We start from the raw sequence: 27,500 nt of genomic DNA, 5'->3' as shown, positions 1-27,500 counted from the left end.
CATATGTATAGTCAGATATGTGTAGACGCGTATAGCTCTGTATCTGTATATGTACGCTTGTTTATCAGTAATTCATTAATGAAGGTGTGGTTGCACAAGAAAAGAATATAATTTGCAACTGTGAAGTGCAGCATATATGAAAGTAGAATGCTTTCAACTGTAATTAGTGCAACATTGCAATTAATGTCAAAAGCAGTAAGGAATGTTTGATTCATTTTTTTTTTTTTTTTTTTTTTTTTTTTGATGTCGCAACATTGTGGTAAATAAAATTGTTTCAATTAATTCCGCTTAATGTGCTTTTATCATTTTTATGCTTGCTTCCTTTGTCTTGCTTTCTTTGTTTCTTTCTTTCTTTATCTCTCTTTCTTTTTTTCTTACTCTTGCGTTTTCTCTGTTGACAAAATAAGTTTGTGGAAAACACACACACACACACACGTATACACGAATATATCATGCGCACATTTCACACAGACACATAAGTAAGCATGTGTGTGTGTGCGTGTGTGTGTGACTGTACGTATAATTGTGTCACATAGATACATAAGTACGCATGTATGTGAGCGAACATATGTATAATTGGACCTTCGTCGGTTTTGTTGAGCACCGTTCAGTTCTTCCAATGGTTCTCAACCGGTTTCTTTTTTTTTCTTTTTTTTTTTGTACCTATGAAGCATTTTGATTACTGCTTTATTCTAGTGGACCTCATAGCCATTCGACGTTTAATAAATAATTTTTTACCGCTACTTCTTTCAATATTCTTATTTTGTTTTTCACACATTCATCTTGCGTAGCTTTGTAATAGAACCCTCTCGGAGAACATGTTTTACTGGGCGGAAATATGGTGAACTTTGTAAAGCGCTAGAAAAAGAAGCTTAGTTGTTTCTTGCGACAAATACATCTAAGGCAAAAATTTTTCATGGACTCCTAAAATACCACAAAGACTCTCCAATTTCTTATTTTACTTGCATGGGCCCCACCCCACCTCACAAAAAATCTTATGTGAACCTCCAGGTGTCATATAGATCCTGGTTGGGAACCGCTAAGATATTCGATACCTGATTATTGAATTGGCATCCAAATGGATGAGTATACCTCACGTAGAATTAGTGTTACACAATATATCATAAAACTGGACCGGTGAAACATAAATACTATCCAAAGAACGGGATTCGTAACGGGATTGAAATTTTTGCACAATGTATGTATGTATGCGTGTCTGTCGCTTTAGCAATCCAGTCTGATATTCAGAAACACATATTCCAACAGAAAGATATACATGCATACACAATCTCATATACACTTACAGACACATATGCTAATATCTCTGAGAAATATATGCATGTGTGTGCTTTTGTGTCAGTGTTTGTCCCCCACCCATCAACCGATGTTGACAAGTTAACGTCCCCGTAACTTACCGGTTCGACTAGAACCCTACAACACGGTGTTTGAGCATGACCATTGTCAAATGACTGAAACATGTAAACGAATAAAAGCGACAGACACGCATACATACATACATACATACATACATACATACATACATAAACCTGGAAAAATTAGGGTTCTCAAAACCTGAAAGAAAAAGGCTGATTAGAAGACTACAGATTCAAGCCATCAATGGAACTGTAAAGATATGTAAAACTTTCCAAAAATTTAGCACATAAATACATATGCATGCATCTAGACATGAAAATATATACATAAAAACGCATCCATAAAACAAACATACAAATCTGCGCATACACTAACACCAAATACTGCACACACACACACACACACACACACATGCACAAATACCTAGATGATGTTGATAAAAGTTCCAATGAAGGAGCCCTGAATCTATGTTAGAGTCCGGCTCTTTCTCTATGGACAAGAAATACAGAAATGAAACTGATTGATATACATACATACATACATACACCCATTCTACGAACTGCATGAAGCAGGAGAGCATCGGACCGATGCCATGAAGTATTTCTTCCAACTTTTTATGTTTTGTCTTCAAATTTCACAAGGTCAACTTCGATTTTCATTTTTTTTGTCTTCGACGAATCCCTTTATTTATAATAACTGTATTTTTGCGTAAATAAAAAAAAAAACCATTGTTTCTTTCAAAATATTCATTCCAACCTATAAATGATATACGGTGTTAGTGCCTGTTTCCACGCCGGACAAAATGCTTAGCGTCATTTCGTCCGTTTTTATGTTCTAAGTTCAAAGTTCTACTTTGCCTTTCATCCTCTCGGGGGTCGATAAAATAAGTACCAGTTGAGGATGGGTTCGATGAAATCGATTTACGCCTCCCCCGAAATTGCTGGCATTGTGCAAAAAGTTGAAACCAGTATGGTGGTGTCAGAGTATTGCACAGTACGCTTCACGATATTTGTTCTGATTTCTTCAGAAATTGAAGTTCACCTTGTATGGTAGATGACATGTAATGTATCGAACCTCAGATCTTGTGATCGTGAAGCGAGCTACTGACCACTTAACCTAGCTGCGACGATATACATTCTTATACAGATACATATGTAGACACACATAGCAGACTTCCATAGAATTAAATATGCTTTGTTCGTCCAGGACACACTTCAAGATTTTTGATTAAATAAATAGTAAATAACTCATTCAGTGATTACAGGCTGAAGCCTAAATATATATTTCAGGTAAAGATATTGTAGCTTACGAAGGAATTGCCCGTAAATATGATCTTCTTCATTGATGCTATATTAAACATTCATATCACATGCTTCCCATAACAACACGGCAATGTCGTTTCTTTAAGATAATCATGTAGCGTTTGATGTTGTCGTTCTATCCAGAGCAACTATATTGAGTAACTCATCTATTTCTGTGCAAAGAACGTATATAGGACTACGTTACCCATTAACTCCTATTTTAAGAAGATATTATGTAAGGAAAGTAGGACTCTTGTTTCTAGCGGTTGAGTGACACAGTAGAGGCTTCCACGTTACGTTGGTGGAGGCTTTTGATGAATGTAATTCTAGCGACGTTCTTGTTATTGAAATATTACTATGATCCTAGTTATTAGCATATCTATCTTCATCTGTGACGGCGGCTTGGTTCCAAATAGCAAAAGAACAGTGATAGATGAGTCATCTCCTCGCTCTTCGTAAAGAGGACGAACAGCAAATTCATTGAGACCAAATTTACGGCCCATGGCAGTGAAGCTGCCATCATCGTCACGTATTTTTATTGATAATCTGTCCTTTGTTACCATCAGATGCGTTCGTATATATTTCTATTCACTGGTTCTATGTTGATGAGAACGAATACGTAAATCTGTATAAAATATATGCGACTTCGCAGTACGTTCATGTAAACTAGTGTTTATTAGTGCATTCTGGGTCGTTGGGCAGATTAGGTGGTCGCCGGGGCGCATGTCTGCGATACAGATTCTTCGATTGATCGACGACCCGTGTTATCACTGACCAATTCGTGATAAGCGTAACATGGTTCACAACTGAACATACTGTGTTATTCTGGATCAGTGATAAATGAGGCTATATACATTACATTTATGGTAGAAGTTCTTCTTACGAACACAGCATATTACATTTGTAAGCATATCTTGCTACTTTGGAGCATCGTATATTTCTAACATATAAGGAAAGCTTCTCATATGAACATCGTTTTCTAAAGTCATGTGACACAATCAACATATTATTTCGTATCTAAGGGTCTTAAGACCACCACTATCATTTTGACCAACAAATATTTTCTAGATCTTGTTTTAGATTCCAACAGTATAAAATAGTACTGGTGTTGCTTCATAGCGACAGAAGTTTATCATATCTATTTTTTACTGCAGCCGAAATAAATAAATAAATAAATAAATGAATAAGTAAATAAATAAGAATATATTATATGTTGGGCGAAAGGACATGAAATTTTTCAGTTTTCATGCATTTTCCAACATCAGTAAGTTTAGTTGTTTGTTGCCACTTCAACATGGCTGTTCCGTACGAACCAACGATACTTCTGTTTTTAACCCCAAGAAGGTGTCTCCTCCAGCTCGTTATTGATGCAATCTGCATCTGATATATAACTAGCTAAGTTTAGTTATGTTCTTAGAAACAGTTCTGATACGCTTGCAAAAATAACTCATGAACAAGTGAAAATAGGAAAACAACTGTTTTACAAAGAAAAACCCTTCTACACTTTATTCCAAAAACTGCTTTATCATTCTCACTGGCAGAAATACAGAAGACCAATGATTGCCTTGTCGAAAACCTGAAATCAACAACGTTGTCGTGATATAAAATATATAAATGAGTAAATGAGGGAGTGAAATGCTTCTCGTGACATATCCACTCCTACATGGCCTTTTATATAATACTTTTTCTGCGACCTGTCAAGGAGGACAATACCTTTTATCATTTCAGGGTTGATAAAGCAAATACCAGCTGAGCACTGGGGTCGATGTAATTGACTTTCCCTCCCCCCTGAAATTGCTGGCCTTGTACCAAAATTTCAAACTATTATTATTATTATTATTATTATTATTATTATTATTATTATTTAACTGTTCTATATTCGGTAGATTGAAGCAAATTTCTATTGCATCACCTTCTACACTTCCTTGTTGCTGGGATGTGTGCAAACTCTTCCCGATACTGTATTGTGTTAGTATTTTTTCCTCATGAGGCGTGATGCAATCTTTTGTTGTGATACTGCTTGTATTATGTGTTGAGTGTGTAATGCTTTGGTTTTCTAGCTTACTGGTAGAAGTTTATTTAACTGGGTAAATGCTGTTTGTGTATCTTGTATCTGTGGGTTGTTTTGTTTAGGTTGTATTATTGGATTGATAGTGTCTCGCGTAGAATGTGGGCTGTTCCTGGCAGGGCTGTTTTTTGGACGGTACGCTGTTAATAGTTTTCTGGTTTTTCTATCTAGGTTTCTCAAGTCACTGATCTTCCAGTTTATTATGTTAAAGCTGTATGATTGGTATGTCTAGTGTGTTTATCCCTATTCTCTTTAGCATCAAGTTCAGTGTTTAATATTAGTCTAACTCATCTGTAATACTCTCTCCAAATTTGCTCTTTCATTTCTGTGTGTTGTATTTTAGCTGTTTCGTCTATTCTTAGATATTAGTATGGGCGGTTGTGGTCTAATTCTCTAATTGCTGTGTCTATGTCGTGTGCAGTGCTGAATAATTCACTTCTTATCAGTATGACTCTGGCACGTTTGTCCAGTCCCATACTCATTCCGATGTCATTGCTGAAACTCTGGACAATTCAATTTTGATATGGTTTCTCAGTTCCATGGTGCTTTTAGCGAAAAGTTTTAGGTCATCAATGTACAGAAGATGGTTTATTTTTTGTTCATAGCACTTATAACCCTTAGTGATTTCGTTTAACAACTTTGTTAGCAGGGTCAAAGAAAGGCAGAAAAGCAGGGATGTCAGTGAGTCACCCTGGAAATTCCATCTTCTTATGGGTATAGGGTAGGTTTTGATAACTTGAGTCATTTTTTTTAATGTTATGCAGGGTTTCCAGTTTGCCATTGCGTATTTAATATTTTTTATTAGTGGGGCTACCTTATTTGTGTGGAGAGATTCCAGTGTCCATGAGTGTGGAACACTGTCGAATGCTTTCTGGTAATCAATCCAAGTCATGTTCAGTTTTGCCTTTCTCCTCTTACAATCCTCTATAATGGCTCGGCTTACCAGAAGTTGCTCCTTACAGCCATACAACCCTCTCCGGCAGCCATTTTATTCTTCTGGTAAGGCATTGTTGTTTTCCAAGTGCTTTATAAGCCGGTTATAGATGTGGTGTCGCAATCGTCAGGATGTAGGATGTTGATAGGCACGTTATTGGCCTGTAATTTTTTGGGTGTGCGGTGTCTTTGTTTTTGGGAATCAGGGTGGTTAATCCTTCCAGCATCCAGCTTAGTGTTAATTCTGGCTCACTTTTCAATAAATTGAAAGCTGCCTCTAAGTGGTTATGGTTACTGGTGAGGTGTTTCAACTAGAAGTTGGAGACCTTGTCTATCCCTGGAGATTTCCAGTTGCTGGTACTCCTCAGTGTATCCGTGATCTCTTGGGCTGTGAAGGTGGGCCATATCTGTTGTTCTATTGTGTCATCCCTTTCCTTTTCCCTATTAATCCACTGAGCATTTTTGTTGTTTTTTGGTTTACTCCATATTGCTTTCCAGTGTAACTGAATCGATGACGTTGTTGGTATGACATTTATTGATATACATTTTTTGCTCAGTTTTCAATAAAAATTTTTTGTGTTTATTTTGAATTCTCTATTTTGGTAGAAGAAGCGTTCCCGTTTTTCATACCGTTTTATACGGCAAGTTTTTGCTGCTTTGCCATGAACCTTTTTTTTTAATCTTTCATATTTGATCCCGTTTTCTCTAATTCGCAAAGTAGTGATAAGTCTTTCTTTTGTTTTTGATTATTATTTACTATAATCTGTTTCCATTTTGGGGTTTGAGATTTGGCTGGAATTTTTTCTTTCTTTGTAAGGGATATCACTACAGCTGTTCAATAGATCAAGTCATTTAGTTTGTTGATATCTAGCGTATTTTTTGATATGGTCAATATTAATTGTAAGGCTCTGTTGTATCAATTTATCCTTCCATAGAGCTATTTATTTTTCTGTAGCCTGGGGAGACGTTTACGCAGGTCCATATTTATCGACTGTGTGATGTTTAGTTCTACTTTTGTTATTTCTTCAATCAGTTCGTCTCCGTCTTTGGTTATAGCTCGTCTGTTATGGTCTGTGTTATTTTGTTTGTTGTTGTTTTGTGCTTCAGTAGTAGCCTGTCTGTGTTGTTGATTTGCTGTGCTGTTCTATTTATGTCTGGGTTGGGTAGCTGTGTAGAGATTTTACTATGATTTAGCCTTTTATTTACTATTTACAGAGTTATCTCTGTTGTGCTCCCTTCTTTCGCTTGTGGTGTCGTAATCGACTTAACCCATCCTCCCAAATGTCAGGCCTTGTGCCTATAGTAGAAAGAATTATCATCATCATCATCGTCGTCGTCGTCATCATCCTCATCATCCCCATCATCATCACCATCATCATCATCATCAAGCTGGTGAGCGGGCAGAATCGTTAGCACATCGGGCGAAATGCTTAGCGGTACTTCATCTGCTGCTACCTTCTGAGTTCAAATTCCGCCGAGGTCGATTTTGGCTTTCATCCTTTCGTGGTTGATTAAATAAGTACCAGTTACGCACTGGAGTCAATGTAATCGGCTTAATCCCTTACCCCAAATTTGAGGCATTGTGCTTCTAGTAGAAAGGGATTGTCTATAGATCTACCTATTTGCGTGGACTGGCATATCCCGTAATATACAATAGTTGCTTTCGTGCATTCTGAGACTTCCCTACTATATATTTATACCATTTCTTGTCGGTTGGAATTTTAGATTATCAGATTATTTGAGTGTTAAGCCTTAACTCTATCTTGCTTGTAAATGAATTTTTCTTTTGGCTGAGAAAGGTAGTTGGATGTAATAGTATTAATTATTATTTCCCATCTTCCACATGTTGAACAGTTAATGAATGTATTCTCTTAATCACTTGCTTTTGCTGCTATCTAATATTGATCCTGTATAGCAATCGATTACCATTCAGTTTCAGCTGTGCAATCCGTTCTACACAGCCAACTGCAATTTTTTACTTTTTATTTCCGCCATTCAATTGTTTTTTCCCGCCAATGGTTTTACCTTTAACTCGATTTTTCTTGTTATTCTCTATTTCTCTCAACTGTTTGTTATCTTAATCTTGAGTGAGTTTTTTTACCTTTTGCTGGCTCCATTCAGAACAGAAAGCTCTTTTACCTTTTCCTCGGTTGTGTTTTGCAGTTATCTGTATTAATTTTTCTTTGTCCTGTACTAGATATGTAGATCTACTGTGGACGTTTTAGAATTGTCTTCCCGTTAAAGAAACATCTACATCCGTATGGTATAAACGTTCTTTGACATATTTGTGTGATGTATTCTAATCACATTTATTATTTTCTTGCTTTTCTATCTTGTCCGACTAATTTATTCAATGTCAAGTACAAAACGTTATAATCATACCTTATTAATCTCTGACAGATAGTGTATTGATTCTTACTATTTCTAACATTTAGCTCTGTTAAAGTATTGAACTAATGAATCTTCTTCAATATTTCTTCCTAAAACTTTCTTCCATTCGTATGTGTTGTACAGTTTAGTTCGTTTATTCTTAAATATTTGAGTGTCTGCATGTCTTGTAACTATAAATTTCTTTATATAACATTATAATGGTGTTCATAATTTTCCTTTCTTCAAGGCTACTATGATGTAATCTTTTCAATCCCTTACCAATTCCTTCCGTAAATCCGCCTAGTGTACGCAGCAGTGTTTCTCGTTGATGATCATCTACACTATCAAACTTGAGACCGTCCAAATACAAGCTAGTTAATTATCTTCACACAACATATATATATTCAAATTCAATCAGGTTTAACTTTCTTGTTGTTAGGTGTTAGCGCCAGATAGAAGTAGGTTGGCGAAAAGTGTCAGCTTGAAATATTCCTCCTTTAATAGAGATTCGGGTTAGCTATAATAATTCCCTATTTTTACTGGTATTTGTAAAATTGTTCGCCATTTTGACATAACGTTTAATATATCAGTTTATTACTGACGCTGCGTTACTCGTGACTAAGGTTTTCTGCGATTAGATATGGTGGAGCTAAGAAAAGCCTCCTTATAGTCAGTGTACGCCATGTTTAAAGTCTTTCTTCTACAGTTTCTTTTTTGTTTTATTATTGTTTTATTATTGTTTATGCTCTGTGATATTATTGAAGTTAAGGGTTTGTAGCCTGTAGGAAAACATGCTATGGGTTTGTAATATTGAGGGCTTGCTGTTTTTTTAGTCATAGGGATTAATTCTCCTTATTGAGCTAATATTTTCATTCTGGTTCGTTTTCTCTTTGTTGTTGTTATTATTATTATTATTATTATTATTATTATTATTATTATTATTATCATTATATTGTCAAGCATTATTTCGTCAGTCTTAACGTTCTGAGTTCAAATTCTCCAACGCCGGCTTTGCTTTTCATCCTTTCAGAGTCGACAAATTAAGTGCTAGTTGAGTGCTGGGTTCAATGGAATCGACTCTTTCTCTCTCCGCTAAACAATCTCAGACCTTGTGTCTATGGTAGAAACGATTACTTCTTCAAGTTTTTCTAAATGTTATGTTATCTTTTAGCCAGAGAATACATATAAAAAGCGCTACTTTTTTGTGTACTGCAGTTAGTTTGAGATTAAGGTTAGTTTCCTTCCAAATTTTATTCAAGAGATTTTCCTTGTTTCGTTTTATGGTTAGAGTGCAGCTATATAATAAGAACAGAGAATAAGAAAGTATTCATTCCACGTCCATTTAAGGAATTTTTAGGTATGTGTGTTGTGTGTGTGTGTGGAGGTGGAGGTGGTGGTGGTGTGTGTGTGTGTGCGTAGCAAAATTTCGTAATATCCAGTTTTTTCATCTTGTCAATTTCGTTGGGTAACTGTATATTTGTGTCTCGCTATACCTTAGTTTTCACGTTATTTTCGATGCGGTATTTTTTATGCTTTAAAGTTAAAGTACGCATTTCCATTTTAACATTGATAGGAATAACAAGGTTCTTATTTGTAACCTTTTTGCCTGGTGATTTTAGACAGCATTATCTAGAAGATTTGACTTCATTTCCAACTCTTTATGAACTGGCACGTATCATTTTCTGAAACGTTTTCAAATATATCATGGCACCTGTTCTTTAAACTTAGGAAATATCAACAAGACAGTGTTCTTATTGCTGGCATTTATAAGCTGGGCAAACATACAGAAAGAAAAAAATAGATCTGCAAGATATGGGAACTAACTGAAAAGCATTGATAAGTGATTAATTATAACGATAAACATATATATGCCTATGAGCGGCGCAATTCTGGAACATGCTCATGTTGTTAGGAGATTTCTCACATTATATTTGTTAATATTCCTAAAAAGGCTTGCTCCTAGGAATAGCAAAGATACTACCAGAAGATTTTTGAGCAACTGATGGCGTATTGAAATCATGTGGATATCTAAGGTTACTGGTAGCAATCCGCTGCCCGCATTAATTCTACCAGGAATAAGATCAATACTGAGTTAAGAAGATGATTGTAATGATATGCTGTAACACAAGCCAAAGAATACAACCAGTGTGCAGAACACATACTGTACGAAATGACCAGCCAATTGAATAACGCAACATATACTATAAGATACAACTCTAGCACCCCAACTTACGTAGCTCGTATTCTACACACTTGTCTCCAATAATGTAGCGCATCTACACAACAAATATTCTACTCAATCATTGTCTGCCACCAATCATACAACAGGTACGAAACTCAACCCGACAGCATAACACAACTCACAGGGCACGTACTTTACATAACGGACAAAACACTAAAATAGCATCAGAAATACGAACATAAATTCCGCATTCGAAACAAAACGGAAGTAACTACATTCCCCGAGAGGAACATGAAAGAGGTGTATCTGATGATGCCATAAAAGTTTGCGTGAACCTCTTGAAACATAATAATAATAATAATAATAATAATAATAATAATAATAATAATAATAATAATAATAATAATAATAATAATAATAAATGGATGCGAACACAGCATGGACAATTTCATAGGGATGTTGAAAATAAGACAGACAGAAAAAAGATAGCTATGGATGACTAAAAGTGATTTAAAACCGGAAACGGAGGCTCTAATCTGTGTTTCCCAAGCACTAAGAACAAATTACATCAAATGCAGATAGACAACACATCAGAAAGTGATAAGTGCAGAATCTGTGGACAAAATGGTGAAACCGTATGACATATTACCAGTGAATGTATGGACTTGACAGAGCAAAAAATTGGTACGACCACAAACCCGAAGGCATCATCGAAAATGATAATGCAAAGATCCTATGGGATTTTATGATTCAGTGTGACCATGAAATAGAGAATAGGAAGCCAGACATAGTGTTAATTGAGAAAGAAAGCATACGATGCTGGATCATAGATATAGTATGCCCAGCTGACAACAAGGTATGCGGTAAGGAAGACAGAAAAGTCGATAGATATGACAGATTAACGTGGAAGGTTAAGCAGTTGTGGTCGATGAAAAAAGTGGTAGTAGTACTAATAAATGTCGGAGCCCTGGGAACAGTGAGTAAAAATCTTGAGAAGTACATGGAACAAAAAGGCGCTGCAATAAGGATGGAGCACTTGCAGAACACAGCACTGCTTGGAACTGCTCGAATACTTTGGATGGTGCTCGAAAAATAATGGGTGTTACCTTAGTTCACTGGTAATGAACAGCTGGCACCGTAGTACATCTCCAGCGTTAGAAGATGTGCAAAGACAATAAATAACAACAACAACAACAACAACAACAACAACAACAACAATAATAATAATAATAATAATAATAATAATAATAATAATAATAATAATAATAATAATAATAATAACAATAATAACAATTCCTACAGTAGGTACAATGATCCAAAAGGATGTTAGGCAACTTCAAATTCGGTAAAGTTTGAACTTAGAACGTCAAGACGGACGAAACACCGCTAAGAATTTCATCCGATTCTGCATACGATTCTGCCAGCTTACCATCTTAATAATAATAGTAGTAGTAGTAATGATGATGATAATAATAATAATAATAATAATAATAATAATAATAATAATAATAATAATAATAATAATAATAATAACGTAATAATAATATTTTGCATAGAAAATAACATATAGAATAGAAGAAAGACAAGTTAAAAAACTGACTTGTCGATCTGACCTGGCCAGACACGTTCTACAATTATAAAGACGTGAATCCGAAGAAAGATACTTGAGATTTGAGGAGACTTGATGTCACCAAATCTCAAGACAACGTCCTGATAACTAATGTAGCACATGAGAATTATGATGGTAACTGTAATAATAATAATAATAATAATGTATTAGTAATAACTTTGTAAGTAGTAATTTTGTAAGAGAAATAAAAAAAGCAAAGCTTAAATTTCAGAAACATATTTATTATCATCCATACCATTATACCAAGCATACCATCAAAGCATTGGGGGGAAAAATAGAAAAAAAAAAATGCAAATGAGAACAAAATATATATAACACAATGATTTTTCACCGTTTTTGCTTTAATCGTATAAAGACCCACCCCAATATCCAAGGTTAATGTTGATCGTCTTTACTGGAAGTATAAAATATAATGACAGCAACAACACACGGAGAAGAAACAATAAGTGGTAACAAGAAAATTGATAACAACAAGAAAAACCTCACACATGACTATATATATATATATACACATATATATATAATCATTTTGTCAGTGAGGTTTTCTGAAAACAAATCATTATCATCAACAACAGCAATAAGAGAGAGAATGATTACAATGATGTTGATGGTGGTGGTGGTGGTAGTGCGCGTAATGATGATGATGATAATGATGATGAATATAACAACATCGGTTTCAAGTTTTGGCACAAGGCCAGAAATTTCGGGGACGGTGAGTGGCAAGTCGATTACATCGAACTCAATACTCAACTGGAACTTATTTTTTATCGATCTCCGGAATGATGAAAAGGAAAATCGATTTTGGCAAATTTTGAACTCAGAACGTAAAGACGGATGAAATGCCGCTAAGAATTTAACCCGGCGCGGTAACGATTCTGCTAGCTCACGACCTTACATAAATATTGTAATATTCTTTTGGGGGGGGGGAGGGTCAGTCGTTTAGATCAACTCCAGAACGCAACTAGTACTTAATTTATCGACCCCCGCCGAAAGTCGACATCGGCGGAATTTGAACTCAGAACGTAAAGACGGATGAAATACCGCTAAGCATTTCGTCCGGCGTGCTAACGATTCTGCCAGCTCACTGCCTTGTAAATATAGTAATATTTTTTTCTTTGTTGCCCACAGGGGGCTAAACGTAGAGGAGGCAAACAAGGACACAGAAAGGGATTAAGTAGATTACATCGACCCCAGTGCGTAACTGGCACTTATTTAATCGACCCCGAAAGGATGAAAGGCAAAGTCGACCTCGGCGCAGGCGAAATACCGCTAAGCATTTTGCCCGGCGTGCTAACGATTCTGCCAGCTCGCCGCCTTATGAACATAGTAATATTGCTACTACTATCGGTAGGAAGATGATGATACGCTAATTATTGCTCTAGCACAAACAATACCATCACATTTATATGCGTTATAATGATATAATCGAAATAATGGTGCTGGTTATCTTGAAGATCTTGACAGCCAGCGTCATTATGATTATAATCATCATCATCATGATTATCATCATAATCATCATCGGCATCGTTATCATTAGCAGCGGCAGCAGTGGCTGTGGCAGCAACAGCAGCAGTAGTGGTAGCAGCAGCAGAATCTTTGTAATTCTGCAGAGCCTCCACCACTAATATCGACCAAGTCAACAGTCGTTACCAACTCAAACAAGCGCCCATAAAAACAAACCGCCGCCACCACCAACACCACCGACACCACCACCATCACTACCTCGTTTACTTTCATACTCCTTAATTATTGATGTTCCTCTGAGTTACGCGAACATCCTTCATCTCTTGCTGTTCCACCTCCCTCTTATCATCATCATCATCATCATCATCATCATCATCATCATCATCATCATCATCGTCATCATCATCGTCATCGTCATCATCATCATCACCAACATCATCATCATCATCGACGTTTTCTCTCGTTCCATGTCAGCGTGATCATCGCCATTGTTGTCTCAATAGTAATTTTTTTTCTAAGTTTTAATTCATGAAAAAAAAAAAAAAAAATTTCAAAAGGTAACAGCTATCACGTGATTGCCATTAACAATTATAAGCGATGAAAAAGAGAGAAACAAAAAAAACAAATCAACAACAAACAATCAAATAAATGAAAAAATAATAACAAGAACAACAAGAACAACAACAACAACATCAGAGTTTACTAATGAACCAAATATGTTATGATCCTTGCACCGAGTTCAGGTTCAACAACTCTTCTGTGTTTCTTCAGCAATAATCACAGTGTGCATTGATTGACATTCCCGACAACACAGCGACATATATATATATATATATATATATATATATATATATATATATATATATACACATACATATAGGTATACATACGTATATGCAATAGAAAATAAGTATTCTTAACGTTAAAGAAATGTATATATATGCTTACGGCTGCAGCATTCTTCAATGTGCGTAATGTGCGTAGATGCACCATACACACAATATGAGAAACACAGACATGTAAAATATGTACATATTTATGTATGCGTGTATGCCCCTCTCCCTCTCTCACACACTCTCTCATTCTATATATATGTGTGTGTGTGTTTGTGTGCATGTGTGTATGTGTGTGTGTGTGTGTGGATGAATAAAGTAATCTGGTAGTGTACACAATATTGCATTGGTAGTAATATTGTAAGTCAGAGGAAATGAGAGATGCGCTCTTTAGTTTATTTTTGTATATGTACGTTCGGTAATCTTATATTAATATTCTAGAGAAAAATTCTTTCATTTTTTTCTGACTAATATTATTATTACAGCTACCCCTCTCCACACTCACACACACATAGATATTTATATATGTGTATATGTACACACACACACACACACACACACACACACACACACACACACACACACACACATATATATATATATGCATATATATATATGTATATGTACATATACATACGTATATATGTATGTATGTATGTATAGAGCATACACAAATGAAGGTAAATCAAATATCATACTCCATAAATTCTTCATTTATTAAGGTTACCTTTCACCTGTAGAGGATGTCACACATTCGCTAAATGACGACTGACGCTTGGCAATTATGAGAAAGAGAGATAATCTCAAGAGTTAAGATAATGAAATGATCTTACCATTAAGGAAGTGTAAAAGCGTATTGTCTGGATGTTAGTCTACAGTCGTGGACATACGCACACACACATATATATATGCACACATACATACATGCATACATACATACATATACATGTACATACATATACATACATGCATATATACATACATATATACATACACACATACATGCATATATATTCTTATACAGACACATATTTAAGTCCTCGTCTCTTTGCATCGTGGACAGTATGTTTCGGCAAACGTTTCAACTGAGAAACCCTTCTCAAAACCTGATGACCAAGTTGAAAGGAAACTCTGAACTAAATATATTCACTGTTTTGAACATTGTAACACATACATACATACATACATACATACATACATACATACATACATATATGTGTGTGTATGTATACATACACATACATACACCTGTGTATGTATATGCATGTGTGAATATATATTTGCCATTTCACTCAACGTATACCACATGGTAAATTTGTACATACTTATGCATATAATTATTTTAGTGTTACTTGTTTTGATATTTTGTTCTTTGGTGGGAGGAGTTTTGTGATAATATGTTCTTTTTTCTTCTTTTTCACATCACAACAATAGAATTAATTGCTTATAAAATTTAATTCATAACAATAATTTTCAAACAATTCATTAAGAACATTTTTCAAAGATCGAAACATTGGAAGTAAAACAAAACAACAAACATAAAAAGAGCAATGAAATAAATCAATAACAAAAAAATTGTTTCGTAAAATGTCTTTTGTAACTTCATCAATTTCTTTTTTTAAGTACATTGTTACTCCATAATGACTAGTAAACGAAGGGTCCGACGATGTGTAAAAAAAAAAAGTCTTTGAAAAATAATAATAATAATAGTAATAAAATTAATAACAATAATAATAATAATAATAATAATAATAATAATAATAATAATAATGTTATAATCCTTTTAATCGTAATAAACATGATAAATGACATGCTTATTATTATAAGAATCCAGTCATAATTACTTTAGAAGAAATGACAATGCACTTTACTCTTCGCTGAAAAGCGAGAGTTGGAAAATACTAACGAGAACAAAAGAAATATACAGTCCAAGATTTTCAAGATTTTAATAAACAGGACGAAGTCTTCTACTAAATCTTCTGAGTTTTACTTCGTGTGTGTATATATATATATATATGTTTGTATGTATATATGTATGTATATACATATATACATACATACATATATATATATATATATATATATATATATATATATATATATATATATATATATAAATATATTCTTTTTCTAATAACTGTTTCTTACGAGGCCATCAAGCCAGACGAATTTTTAAAATTATAATTTAGAAGGTAGGTAGGGAAAAGACAAATTAATTGTAATATTCGTGCCTTTCCCAAAGCAATAGCAGTGTGAAAGGAATGAAATAAGTTCGAAAACCGACTCAAATATGGTTTCGTTTTCTGCTAGAACTTATTTCTACCTCACACTGCTCACTACTGTTATTTTTTTTTTTTTTTTCACTTTTTTCTTTTGTACGTTAGTGATCCATTTTTAAAAATTTTAATCTAATAATATTAATAACAATCCAACACCTCAGTTTCCTTGACAGTGTAGAAAGGTCTCAAATTTTGTCACTTGTTCTCTATTAGTAATTTCGTCAAATGTTGCTACAATATCTTTAGAAAGTCCTACAAATAATATAAATGTATATACCACAAGGTCCGACTACATTTTTGTTGTTGTTTTCCGTTTTATAACAAGTTTATTTTAAAGGATATTTTTTTCTCTCCATTTAATTTACTTTCCGAAGATTAATAATCATTTAATCATTTCTTGATAATCATTTTACAAATATTAATGTTTTGTGACTTTTTTTCTCATCCATTTCGTTTTTTTTTTCCCCATTTTTTCCTTCATGCTTTTCTTTTCTGTTGCTTTAAAATGTCTTGAGGAAATATTGAGGTAAAAGAAATCTTTACCGAGTTGCTTAATTACAATAGAAATTTCATCAGAAGTATGTACTGTTCAAAATTCACGAAATCTTTCCGTGTATGTAAGTATGTAAGCACATTTGTGTGTATGTGTGTGTGTGAACTTGTGTGTATGTGCGTGTGTACTTTATTTTCATGATTGACACAGAATTTGTTTGAGATTTGACAGCTCTCCGTCGAGGTTTCGACGTAACCTTTCAATTAGTGCTAGATTTACTTATTTTTGTTGCTGTTCATTTCTCGTTCATTGACACACAAAAACCCATTACAAACTTAGATTGAATAATGTTGTAACTCCACTATGTCCACAATTAAATTTCTGTGTGTTTGTGCATGTTTTTCGGCTGTTGTTAATGCAAAATCTTTAAGAGATTCACCAGTTTCAACATAAAGTCTACTACGATATCCTCCATTTATCTCTTTATAATTTTACCTTTTTATCTCTTACTGAAAATGTGTCATTTTGTACAAAAACGATGTCTGAAGTATTAAGATATTCATTACAATGATTTAAATGCAGCTATACTTTTTGGTATTGTTTCCAGTATATATGGGTGATGACAAATGATGTTATTAGAAGTTTAAAATGGCTGAAGATACAAACATTGAAGACTTCGCATATTATCATTATTATTCAGTGTTATTGGTCTTGCTATTGTTTCTTTATTGATTACATTTCACACAATTTCAGTAACATTCTTCATACGTCGATATTTTCCCTTTAAAAATGTATCTAGAATCATTGTAGAATTTCATATTTTTAAAATGTATCTAAGCATTTAGACCTAATGATAGACTATCGAATAAAATAAATGTCCGATGTCTCTGGATATTTATTTTATTTATTTATATACAGTAACGTTACTCTGATTCTATGATCAAATACATATATAAAATGATTAGTATTAGTATTAGAATATTAGTAGTCTTAGTAGGTTTAATATCAAGCGCGGTAGTAATAGTGGCGGTGGTGACAGAAGCATTATTATTATCAATAGTAGTAGTAGTAGTAGTAGTAGTAGTAGTAGTAGTAGTAGTAGTAGTAGTAACACGATGTATTACTAAGCATCATGTTACTAGTAGTAAAGCGTGACTAACGAACAAATATTGGTAGCATAACTTGTAATGGTTGTCGAATTACTAATGCTTGTAATTGAGGTTTAAAATATTTTGTTGTTTAAAAAGCATAAACTCTGTTTTGTTAGTGATAATACTAAATATCGCCAGAACAAAAATCGGAGAAAATTGGACCAAGTAAAAAATATATTTTTAGGAAGACTCCAATTTTTGAATCATCTGCATGTGCAAAGTATCTCATAGTAGTTGTTAGTGTTGTTTTGATTATATTTTTTTTGCTTGGTTTTTCGAATTTGTAGATACTGCTGTCGTCATAAATGCTATATTTTCGTCACTGGTCCGTTAATTGTTAATTTCTATTGCCAGTATATTACTACAGATAATACTTTGAGTATAAACCTAATGAGAAATTAGATACACACACACATACACACACACACACACAAATATCTATATATCTGTATATACATATATATGTATATACATACATACATACATACACACACACACACACACACACACACATATATATATATATATATATATATATATATATATATATATATATATACACACTATTAAAATTGACTGTTTACTCCGAAGAATCGTTGTTAAAATTGGCTCCTCAAAAACAGTTACTATGAATATTAGATATTATTTCAGTTCTACGAACAGTATTTGAGTCCTTCATTCATTGCATGTTTATATTTACTGTATTAATAATAAAATCCTATTAATCAAGCATATATGTGTAGGTGTGCTTATATGTGCGTATTCAAATTTCAAAAAAGGATTTATTATTTGGCACTACTACGAATGCGATTAAGTAGAAAGTATTAAAACTTCACAAACCGAACGACGTGGCTGATCGTTATGGTAAGGATAATGATCATTAAAATGAGAATGTGTAGGGCAAGGAGGACGAACGTAATGAGGAGGAAAAGTAAGAGGCTGGAGAAAGAAAAAAGGGCAATAGGAAAGAAAGAAGCTTTCTCCGTAGGAAATAGCTGGACATATGATAAATCAGCAGTACCAAAAATCAAAGACGACTATACGAAATTAATTTTGATTTTTCCGTGATATTAGGAGAATTAAAAGACTCAAGCACCGTTATTTTAATATATGGTTGTCACTATATAAAAAAATTGCTGTAGCATAATTTTATCAGGATTGCCAAGCAATTCCTACAATAAATTAGCAAGCAGCAGTGGAAGACATAATTTTTTTTTTATATAGAGTCAACAAAATTGTTTATTGCTGCTCATACTTCTGTAATTCAGAGACATGAGACCTCAGCACGCCAAGTTAACGAAACATCGTTACGTAAAAATAAATAAACAAATATAAATAGAATCTTTACCGATTATGGTATCTATTTTCATCTAGATGGCTAAGGAAGCGAGAATTACTTGACTCTTTACATACTTGCTGAGCTGTGCTTGTTATATATAGATGAAGTGTTTTCATAAAAAAATGGAAATTCTTGCAGTCTCGTAAAATCTCAGTCAAAGTTTATAAATTCTTATTTCTAATCGAAACACAAGTTCATATGTTTAGAGAAAGGGGTTAAAACTCAATTGCTTGGCTGGAACTTATGTTATGGTTCCTGAACCATAACATAAGACAAAGTCTTATGGTTCCTGAACGATAATAAGACAAAGTCAATCTCGATAGAATATGAATTCAGAACGTATTAATGAACAAATATTAAAATATTAACCGCTAACAGCTGTTTCAACATTTGCTTCAATTCGGACAGAGAATTGACAGAATCTTTAGAACATTCGATAGTTCTTCCGGCACTTTACACCTTCAAAGGAAGTCCCGCTGATGTTAACTTTACCTTTCATTCTTTCATGCTCAATGAAATAAGTACAGTCAATTACTGGTGCCGTGCTAATTGGTTAACTTCCTCCCCTCAAAATCTTTGGTCTTGTGCTTAAATCAGAAAATATTATTTATCTCTGAGCCAAGAGAAACAATTTAAATAATAAACAACACTCTTGTTCGATGTGATTCTCTTTGCTTCAAATCTTGGCTAAAAATTCAGCAATTTATGCACATCTTCACGAAAATCACTAAAACGAAATATGCATTGAGCCAAGGAAGAAATATCTAGAAATAACACCACAGTCAGCTCTAGTGGTGGTAGTGTTAGTATTGGTTGCAAAAAAGTTATATTACACGCAAATACTTAAGAGCACATACATTCAATAATGAAATGTTACATGCAATTATATGATGTCGGATATAAGACTGTGAGATCGGAGTGGAATGTTTTCGCTCAAGAGTCTCTTCAATCAGAAAATGAACAGGATATAAACAACAACTGTAACGGCAATAACTAAAGCAGAAGGTTAGAGGATAGGCAGAGCTTTCTCATGTTATCTAATAAATCCTTCTTGCATCCTTGGTCCAAAATCGCATTGATGTACCTGTAATATACAGGGATGTACACTGAAAGTACTTCTGTACTTTCAACCATTTTACTCGAACTAAAAAATAATATAACAGTATTTGTTTGCGATTTCATAGAGGTTGGATTGCTTTAGTTCATCCACAAAACCTCTGCAATAGAATTAATGACTGCAAACCACTCTATAACCTTACAAATAATCAGCATAGATAGCACAGATGTAATATCACTGTATCAATTTATATTACTAATGTTATAGAAATTTGAACGGAGATAATTTGTGACTGTTTTGTAGTTTTTCACAGTGCCAATACTAATGAACTAAGACTCCTCTTTAAGCTTACGATAAGGAATATCTAAACAAACATTAATACAACATGTCTTATCTCTTTACAGAGATAGGTTATAGGAAGTAAAATGGAAAAGAGGAAGGGAAAATTCAAATATTAACTGGATGGATAACATCAATAAATGGACAGGCTTAAATGCAATGAGTGCAACTTTGCAATCTAAGAAAGACCTGGATGGCAATTCTTGATAGTCAACCTGCTGGAACTTAACTATACCGAATAGATATGATCTCTATTGAACTTTTAACAAGATACGATTGAGCATTTTAACCCCTTAAGCAGATGATGCTGGATTGGACAATAAATATGTATTCGCATAATTTGTAAACTGTATTATACAGTTACAGAAAGAAAAGAAGAAAGTGAAAGGCACGGCAGGTATCGAACCCAGTTCCATTATATTCACTTTCACTTAAGTTGTCTGCATCTGCACTTAATCATATTACTTATGAGTACATAACCGTGTCAATAGACATAATACTTACAGATCGTCTTCATTATGTATTCATGAACAGTCAGTTTCTCTTTCTCTCTCTCTCTCCCCCCCCCCCCTCTCTCTCTCTCTCGATATTTCCCTTTCTTTTAAACCATCTCCTTCTCTCTGTCTCTTGTTTCTCCCTCAATTTGCTACACTTCTACACGTGCAAACACAAATGCATACACAAATATACACGATACTTATACACACTTGTGAGTGTGTGTGAGACTGTGTTTGTATATAAACACATATATGCATATCATGGAGATAGACAGGCCTACAGACAGTCAGAGAGACAACCGTATAATTTAGCGTACATTCTCGAGCAAAAACACGTATCCACAAACCCGGTTAAGCTAATTGCTCGAAAGCTGTACAAGAAACAACTGCAATGAACTCTAATGAAGTTTTATTGCCAAAAGAGACTTGAAGATGAGTTTTACATACACTTACTCACACACATACACACACACTCACATTGATATATGTACATATGATTGTATGTTTTTACATATGTATATATGTGTGTATGCGGGCGCGCGCGCGCGCGCGTGTGTGTGTATTCGTATGTGAATGTTTTTATTGATACTGATACCATAATTGTCACTAAGTCAGATGCCGAAGAAACATGTTGCTTGAATTTCCCCGTCTAATGTCTTTTAATCACGCAGTCAGCTGTAGTTTGATGTCGACAAAACAAAACACTGGCAGTATTAAATGTTGGTAGCTTGGTTGATAAAGCTATCGGTGTTTCGTTGTTGCTATTGGTCTTGTTAGCCATATCCTTGTTTATCATAGTAATTAGTAATATCGATTGTTGTTTCATGTAATAAATGAAATAATAATAAACGAATACAGGATAAATGTGACTTTTGGGATTTTACTCGTAGATACACGTATAACATTTTTAGCTGCTTAACTTTGGCGACTTCATACAACTTATATATTTTGTGTGCATAGTTTCGATGGACGAAATACAAGTCCCAAACTATATGCAATCTTTCCTATTAGCAATAAATTTCTATTCACATATTCCGTTGGGACGTGGAAGAAAACCTTCACGATTCCTCTATCGTGCACTCAACTTTGCGGAGTCCATTCATGTCTAGGTGGCACACATCAAGGAATTTTATCGCAACATTGTAAACTGAAGAAAAACTCGTGATTTAAATTGTACTATTAGTGCTTACATAGTTGAGGTTTTGCAACACTGTATCATACACGCATACATACTCAGACATATATGTAACAATATTATTGTCATGTGTATAAGTATGTACATATATTGTGTGTTTTGTATGATGTATGTATATCTATTTCAACGAAGTTGAATTGGCTGTTTGTTAGTTAAGTGTCCTGGCTATACATACAGCATTAAGTTGTTGCCTAAATACCAACTACTGTCCTTGCAGCAACATAGTCATCCTAGACGTTCTTGTTAAATTATTACATTATGCTATAAAGAACAAACTTCCTTCCTGGATCATATAAACTGATAGAACCGATTTCCCGGTTTCTGTGGAGTATATATAATCTCCGCTGGACGGGACGCCAGTCTGTCGCAGGATTACTCATTTTTCACAGTTAATTTGACTGGAGCAACGTGAAATAAAATGCTGCGATCAAGAACATAACGCATCACCCGGTCCAGAAATCGAAACCACAATTTTACGATTCTGAGTTCAGCAACCTGACCACTAAGCCACGCATCTCCACACTATACAATGTTTTATACCAAATACAATGCACTTCTTCAATCGCAGAAATAACACCAAGAAGCTAAAAGGTTTGGAAACCGAGTAGAGTAAAATGTAATATTCTCATGTGTTCTATGAAAGATATAAATGTAGAAAATAAATGCAAATGTAAAAAATATGTAAGCGCAGTATTTTCTACAACCATTTTGGATGGTTTAGTCACGACTGAGGACTTTGAAATCCAGCTCTTGTTAAAAGCAAGTCAGTCTGGTGTATCCCATATTTCGCCCAATTGTTGATTACGAATGAACTCACTGACGTATGAGATGTAAGAGAAGTGTGGCGATTTCAACTAGAAATTGAAGTTTAACACCAGACTCGCTTCTATGAATACTATATTCCTATTTTACAGTGATGTCATGATATAGGTATTCTACCTTACCATGCATTAGACACTATCGTCAAAATCCTCGTTGTTGTTCTCTTGGTTATTAATTTCCTTCATTCTACTTTCTCCTCCTCTTCAATACCACCACCGTCACCACCACTGCCGCCACCACCACCACCATTACCACCACCGCTACCACCACAATTACTGCCACCACTACCAACACCATCTTTCATATATGTATGGTAACCTACTATTTACGTTAGTAATCTCTCATTTTTTCTTAGGGCGTTTCAATGAAGTTTCAGATGGTTGATGTGAAGTGGTAGTTTGATACAGAATATCAACGCAGAAATCATTATTACTATTATTTTGGTTTGTCTCAGGTTCGGTCTTATTCCTGATAGGGATTCTGTGGAAAGCAGGTTACTACCTGTGACCTTAAGTATCCACAAGTTTCAGCAGTCTTTCAAATGCTTAGGACACTCCCAATAATCTTTACTGTCCCTAATAAACAAATCATTATTATCATTATCATCATCATTGTTATTATTATTATTATTATTATTATTATTATTATTACTATTATTATTATTGTTGTTGTTGCCAACATGGCAGTAGTTTACGTTTAATTCGCTGTTAATCTCATGCATTCTAATGTAGTTACCTTAACATGTTAGGAAGTGGTTCACCTCAACATTTGATACTGTTACCATATTTGTTTTATTAAATTCCAGGACGAATAAACCGGTATTTATGTTAAATCAATTATAATTTAACTGTATTTCCACAGATAATCAGATATCTATATTACCTTTGTTTGTGATAAATTTGCTGCACCATTTTAAAATTAGTCCTATTTAAAAACTGTTGTATTGCATCTACGTGACGTTAAAAGCCTCAATTTAATAATGCATTGCTGAGGAAATGTTACTGAAAATCTGATGTGAAATGCAAATAGATATCTTTAAGTATTATTAAAATCTGATTCAATAACATGCGCACTAAATACCTGCCTTTATACATGTTACTCCTATTCAAATTCAGCAGTTTGTTTTTTCTCTAATGTTCAAGTATGATGAATATTGTTCTGTCACGTTTAGCTCTAAGATAGTTATAATATTTTACTTATACATATATGTAAACCTGTTCCTATCTATATATATACATATATATAAATGAATGTCATCATATCTATGGCTGCTTATGTGTGTATATGAATGTATGCATTTGTATATTGATATATACGTACATGTCTGTGCACGTATGCATCGATTTTAAGGTTGTTCCCATCTGTTATATTTATCGTCACCATATCTATGACTCGTCTCATTGTTATAATTTCCACCACCATAACGGTTTCCGCTGTTATTATAACTGCTTCCGGTAGGATTGTAACCAGTTCCACTGCTCTGAGTATAATTACTTCCACCAGTGTTATATGTGCTTCTTTTATCAGTGCCGATACTAGCATTGTAACGACTCTCACTACTATGGTAGCCATGATCTGCGGGTGGATCCCATGCTTGGGAAGGTTTACCCATTTCTAGATTTAGCTTTTGATCAGCTTCAACTTTATCACTGGCTCCACCATAGTTTTGTTGGGACTGTGTGTCACTAGTATTATAGAAACTGCGGTCCTCTGTGACAGGAGTTTTCATCTCTTCATTCTCAAATGGTTTATAGGCATATGCTTTATTTAGATAAATTAGGGCTGGGGCATAGAGGACATTGCTGATACAAATTAAAATATTGAGAGCTAAGAAACCAATCGAATGGACGATTCCACCGGCAACTATTGGTCCGATAGCATAAGCCAAAGAATAAGATATGTCAGCAATAGCATAAACGCTACCATAGACGGATACATGTCGAGTGTCGACTAGATATCCAAGAGTTGGCAAAAGTGCCGTGTCTACACAAGCTATACCAAAGCAAATACCGGCAATTGGAAACATAAGAAAAGTGAAAGTAGTAGCGAAGGGGATGAAAAAGCAAGAAACCCCTTCTAAAGCAAGTCCTGCAGCAGCGAGAACCCACAGTTTATTTGGACGTCTTTCAGCAAATTTTACTGTTAAATAGACTCCAGCTATGTGCGGTAAGAAAGCGGGCAACCAAATGAAGCCCATTTCCCATTCACTAGCGTCCATCGTATCTTTCATCCAGAGTGAAATCGTGGGCTCGAGGAAAGCCAACGAAACATTAGCCATTGCTAAAGCACCGGCACAATTAGCGATGTAAGGGTCCATGAGGAGTTTGTAAATAGGAGTTCCCTTCATTCGCTGGTCCTCTGGAATTTTGGATCTTTGAGCTCTCACTGGTTTCATAACGAGAAGTAAGAGAAAACCATCGATAAGCGACATGGTTGCCAAAAATAAGAACGGCACCACTTTACCAGCAAATTCATAAAGAATACCACCAAATGGTGGAGCCACTAAACAACCAAATGATATAAAGGCCAAAGCAATGCCAAGAGCTCTACTACGTTCGGATTCTTCCGTGTATCTATCAGCAATCATAGCCAAACCTGATGTATCGGCGAATGCCGATCCCAATCCCTGCAGACTCCGGGCCATAAAAAGCACACCATAGCTTTCTCCAAATGCAAATACAGCGGTTGATAGAAATATAATAATCAAACCAATCATCATTGGCATATCGTAACCTATTCGATCAATCAAAGCCCCTGTAAAGGGATTGACCATTAACTGAAGGATAGCTTTTGAAGCAAATAAGAAGCCTATCGCCCCTCCTTCACTACCATAATCGATGGGAGGCGGTGGTATAGATGTCGTCGTTTCACTAACGACTGTATACCAGGATGTGGTGTTAGGTGCCCCGGTTACATTGCGATAGATGCGATTGTACTTAATAGGTGCCTTAACTGTCGTTGTCATGGATTCATGAGAAAATGAATTTCGAAGATAATTTGGTATAATTGGAACAATGACCATGTAAAGCATGTTGTCCAGCAGTAAAGCAACACAGACAATGATTAAGACTAAGCGGCGCTGATGTGACGGCTCATGTATGTAGGTACCAGCCCTGTCCATCATTTCAAAGAGTTTATCGCGTAGCTGAGGTATCGACGCCATTTTGTTATATTTTTGTGTGTGTTAAAACAACAATCTTAATAGCTAGCAAATAGTTCGTAACTTTATATTATATGAATTTAATAAGATAAGCAACAGTACTTTCCTTAATTATTCACAACTGCACATTTTCCTTTGATTTTATCAATACAGTTTCTGTCATCATTAATTAAGTTTGATATTTTCCAAATATGATAGACATTAGTTTCCGTGTGAAATTTCCGTTGTTAAGGACCACTTCATAATGGAATCAATAAATATCCTGCATGCATTACCGTTGTTCGATAATTTCTCAGTTTATCAGATCTTCGCTGATTTTACAGTTCTTTTCTATTTGAACAATTCTATGTGTTAAGTGTTCAGATACAAGAAAATATGTTTCTTAATATTTATTTACATTTTTTAACGAGTCAAAATTCCAGAACTGCGTGTAAGAGTACTGACACGTTCCTTAAATACCCGTGTTTGTTATCAATGTCTTTTATTGGTATGGGTACAGCATACAAGGAAGACTTTCGCGTTGTGTGGTATTTGGTTAAGGTGATTCAAAATGGAAATGGTTAACGAAATATATTCGTCCTCTTCTGTTGACTTGCCAACCGAACTTACTCACCGAGTGGCTACTGTCCTCGTTTTCTTCAGCCAATCAGGGGTCCCGCTATTAGATCAGTTGCAGCAAGGTCACTCTCATTGTGTCCCGGACCCCCTGAAGAGCAGAAGAAACGAGATTGTTAAAGTAGTTAATGTGATATTATTATTATTATTATTATTATTATTATTATTATTATTATTATTATTATTATTATTATTATTATTATCATTATTATCATTATTATTATTATTATTATTATCATTATTATTGTTATTATTATTATTATTATTACTTAGTTTGATTAGAGCTAATAGTGTTGTAAAATGGTAGTAGTTTTTATTTATGTGCTATGAATTTTACCTGAAGAATAAAAGTATATCAAAATTACAAAAGCTATACAAGGGACAAGCAGTTACAACAG

General features: G+C 34.5%; 2 protein-coding genes across 12 annotated transcripts in view; both read right to left on the bottom strand.

Annotated features, from left to right (window-relative positions):
- LOC106867711 (choline O-acetyltransferase) overlaps positions 1–27,500 on the bottom strand; it is a 643,259-nt gene that overhangs the window by 519,330 nt on the left and 96,429 nt on the right. The gene's annotated exons all lie outside the window — the stretch shown is intronic.
- The window catches only part of LOC106867714 (putative vesicular acetylcholine transporter-B), a 99,949-nt gene continuing 96,420 nt past the window's right edge, over positions 23,972–27,500 (bottom strand). For all 5 annotated transcript variants that reach the window (XM_052968219.2, XM_052968217.2, XM_089352868.1 and 2 more), the window contains exon 2: positions 23,972–27,193. In XM_052968219.2, coding sequence (XP_052824179.1) covers positions 24,673–26,490 — 1,818 coding nt within the window. In that variant the 5' untranslated portion in view covers positions 26,491–27,193 and the 3' untranslated portion in view covers positions 23,972–24,672. The remainder of the gene's footprint in view (positions 27,194–27,500) is intronic.

Source organism: Octopus bimaculoides, chromosome 5 (assembly GCF_046866305.1).
Source record: "Octopus bimaculoides isolate indiv1 chromosome 5, ASM4686630v1, whole genome shotgun sequence".
Taxonomy (NCBI): Eukaryota; Metazoa; Mollusca; class Cephalopoda; order Octopoda; family Octopodidae; genus Octopus; species Octopus bimaculoides.
This window is presented reverse-complemented; position numbering and strand designations above follow the sequence as displayed.